The 3,718-nt window shown below is 48.1% G+C and overlaps 1 protein-coding gene across 1 annotated transcript; it reads right to left on the bottom strand.

Annotated features, from left to right (window-relative positions):
• Positions 1-119: 119 nt before the first annotated feature.
• On the bottom strand, positions 120-1,187 carry LOC131214367 (neurofilament medium polypeptide-like; the record flags this gene model as incomplete). The annotated part of the gene is made up of 1 exon (XM_058208751.1): positions 120-1,187. A coding segment is annotated over exon 1 (1,068 nt), but the record flags the coding sequence as incomplete, so codon positions are not given.
• Between the last annotated feature and the right edge of the window lie 2,531 nt (positions 1,188-3,718).

Below are 3,718 nucleotides of genomic sequence, written 5' to 3'. Positions count from 1 at the left end.
TGCCCGATTTCCAGGCACTTTCGGCATCGCGGCATTCGGTAGGAGACCGTAATCTCAGTCGACGTCCATCCGACAAGGATCTTCTTGTTTTTCAGTCCTTCGACCTGGCTGAGTGGTACCTTGAAGAAGGCCACATTCACTCCACCTCGGGTCGATCGAAGGTAGATGCTCTCTTCTGTGAGAGCGAGTCCAAGCTGCTCATTTGCAGCTGTGGCCAGCTCCCCAGCGGTTGTGAAGACATCAATGCCGCTGCAGGCCATCTCCTGCATTGGCGTCATCGCCTTTACGTTGGCTGTTTCTCCGCATGCATTCTTGATGGCCGCCTGCAGAGCCGCTACGTCATGGGTCTCTTCATTGAGCTCAATGACTATGCCTTCTGATCGGTAAGCTTTTCTTATCAGCTTTACATGAGGCTTAACAGCCTCAGTAAAAGCCTTATCGGCCTTGGCTTCTTTGAGCGTGGCCATCAGCTTTTCCCGATTTTCACCCTCGACTAGTAATGCCGGGTTTTTCGGGCGATTTGCCTTCTTTGCTTTTTCATTTGTCGCAGGCTTTGTTGCCTGCTTTGTCTTCTTCTTTTGGGCCAAGCTCCATCCACTGAGCTGCTGGGAAGGCTTTCCCGCTTGAGGCAGAGATGGGTACTCGTCTCTACATACTACTTTTGTAGCCACTGATGGGCCCGCTGCTTCCTTTAATCGTGCGGCTAGATTTGAAACCTTCTCGGTGGAAGGCTTCTCGGCCGCTTTGGACCTTGCCACTTCTTTTTTAAGGAGCTGTACCTCCTGTGCCAGCTGTGTGACTGATTCGAGAAGTCTCTCAATCAGTTCGTCCTTTTTTGCCATCTTCTTTCTTGCTTGCTCTTCTTTTTTCTTGTCCTTCTTCATTTCATTCATGAACATCGTCATGAACTCGATGATGATGGGTTGGTTAAGACCTCCCATCTTCTTAACTTTTTCCATGAAAGAGGGTGATATTCCGTCCTCGCTTCTCTGGTCAATTTCTTCTTCGGCCTCAGCCATACTAGTCTCTACTCCTCCATCGTCGGTCTCCGCATCAGATTCTGATGGCATGCTTCTCTTCTTTTTCTTCTTAATTCTCCGCAATTCTTCCTCAATTGCCTTACCGGAAGACATCTCCGGTTCTGACAGATCCGGTGGAGAGGAAATTGGTCGCTTTTTGCGACCCATCCCTCAACGCACCTGAAATTAGAAGTACTGCACCTGAAAATAAATTCCCTAAATTATCCTTCCTTTGATGACTTTGCCCACTTTAAACCGTCAAGTTGGAAAAAATTTGAAAAATTTCAAACTTGAAAGCTTGAAAAGTTTCAAGCTTGTTAGTTTTCACCCGTTTAGTACTACTTTTTTCCGCTAGGCGGCTAATCCGCCACCTGTCCTTTGCACCGTCTCTGGCAACACTGTCAAAAGACACGCGGTACTCGGTGGCGTCCCCCACCGAAAACCTTAAAAAATCGCTGAAAATTCTGCCTTCGACCCGGCTTTTCACTACCGGTCGATTCACCACACTGCTTTTACTGTTTTTTACGACTTTCCGGAAGTTTCCGGCCCACACAGGGCGCAGCAACTGCGTGGATCGCTCCTCACAGCGCTAGCGCTACGCTTTGGGGCCGTAACTCCTAGATGCTAAAATTTCACAATTTCCCGCAGGAAAAACGATAAAATCGACTTCTTTTGTGTTTCCAAGCACGCCGCAAGCACTTTTAACGCCACGGTCCTGCTCAAAAAACACTTTTCAGCACTTCCTTGTAGCACTTGTTTGCTTGAGACGGGAGCCGTCAGCTAAGCGTCCGCTTCGTCCAAACGTCAAACTGCTTCTTTTTTAAGTGCCACACACTTCCAATACTGCTGCTGCTGATTTTCGCAGGTTTATGGGAGACTTTCACCCGGGCCCACCTACCGGCAACGGTTAAAACTCGACCACAATCTACTCTGTCACAACCCACGTACTAGAAAGGCTGCCGAATAATGCTACCAAAGGGCCAAAGTTTAACAAATAGGCTATCGCTCTCTCGCTCACTCTCTCCCGGCGTTAGCAAAAAAGAAAATGGCAACTGATAGCAAAGAAATGGAAAAAGCCAGTAGAAAAACAAACTCTTAGTTCTCTCGGGGTGGGAAAAGGATGCAGCATGTTTTATGTGTTTGTGTCGCAAAAGTTTGGAAAGTTTGCGTCGTGGGACGTTCGCCGCGCAAATTGGTCGCCCATTCCGTTCGAAAAAAAAACTATGTTCGTGCTGAAGGACCTCGGCGCCATTCCAGGCCCGCCTAGAAAATCCGTGTATCGCGTTTATCCATCGTTTTGTCCCCATCTGCCTGCCTGGCTAGCTGGTCGCCAGCGGCACAAGCACGACGATGGGTAAAGTGATATCTGCTCGTAATTTTCTGCATATTTAAACAAATTGGAATTAGGCAGCGGCTAGGGAGCGGCTAGTAAGCGGGGTCGGCCGCAGCGTTTTGATCTGTTTTTATCTGTCATCCTGGGCGGCCGCCGCTGCAGGCGACAACTAAATGTGCGCCACCCGGCCACCGTCGTCAACCTAAATTGGGGCAATTTTGCAGGTTGGAAGCAAAAAGTTTAATGTAATCTAATCCGTCCGTGTCCGCAGTTAATCCGCAGTGGCCTTTTAGTGACTCCACCGTTGGCGTGCCGTGGAAGAGAGCGAGCATAATTAAAATCTGATTGCAACACGCGCTGATTAGGCCGTAATTGCCGTGGTGTTCTCTGTGCGCTGGGCGAGACAATTATCCGGTTACACTGCCGCAAACAGCTAATGATTCCGGAGACGAGCGTCTTGACACGGCCAGCAAAAGGTCCTTTTTGGAAGGGCCGATTTCGATTACCTGACGTTTCGCTAGCTCCTTGAAATGTTGCCGTCGCTGCGTCCTCTGAATACAAGTCACCGATTTTGGTTGCTTATCTTATCTATCTGCTATCTTTGGGGAGACCAGCTGGGTGTTGTCTATTACTAGCCACACAGGCCCTACCTGTACCGTTGAAACAATTGAAACCGCCCAAAAGAGGATTAAAATGTAAGTGAACATCTTCTGCTAATAACGGTGTTCCATTAACAAGTACTCTCTAGCGTGTCGGAACACTAACCACCCGGCAAAACGTATTAATTAATACATTATTTATTTTTAGTTTATTAATTATTAGCTTATGCTCTGGGTGGGCCTTTACAACGGTGTTCTGGCTTCTCGCTGGCAGATGATTAAGGGTATGGGTCCCTTCTAACGGTCTACATCACTCAGCCAGCCGCCGTTAGTTATCGCCCCGGCACCGTCCAGTGGGGTCCATATGATCATAAGCTACCCTCATTAGCTTTCCGTAATTACGCCTCGTACTGAGATTAATTAATACACACAACGACCGACCGACCGAATGATGAAAGTCGAAAGTAACGCACGCTTTTTTTGCGCGCACGAATTTCGGCAGGTCCCATCGGTCGTTACCTGATGGATGCCGAAAGCGGCATAAAGGTTGTGGTGGGTCCAAGAAAACCGGAAAGGACCACAAAATCCTTCACCATCATGCTGTCCGATTATTTGCTTTCAGCGACAGGATAACAGTATTTCACGTTCCGTTTGTCCCGTTTCGCGCCTCAGAACTTTTCTTCTCGGAAAGATCTTAAATCCCGGTGTGTCGAAAAATATCATTTCAGGGATTTGTGGTGTTTTCTAAGTAAACAACAGCAAACAGA

Source organism: Anopheles bellator, unplaced genomic scaffold (assembly GCF_943735745.2).
Source record: "Anopheles bellator unplaced genomic scaffold, idAnoBellAS_SP24_06.2 scaffold00736_ctg1, whole genome shotgun sequence".
Classification (NCBI taxonomy): domain Eukaryota; kingdom Metazoa; phylum Arthropoda; class Insecta; order Diptera; family Culicidae; genus Anopheles; species Anopheles bellator.
This window is presented reverse-complemented; position numbering and strand designations above follow the sequence as displayed.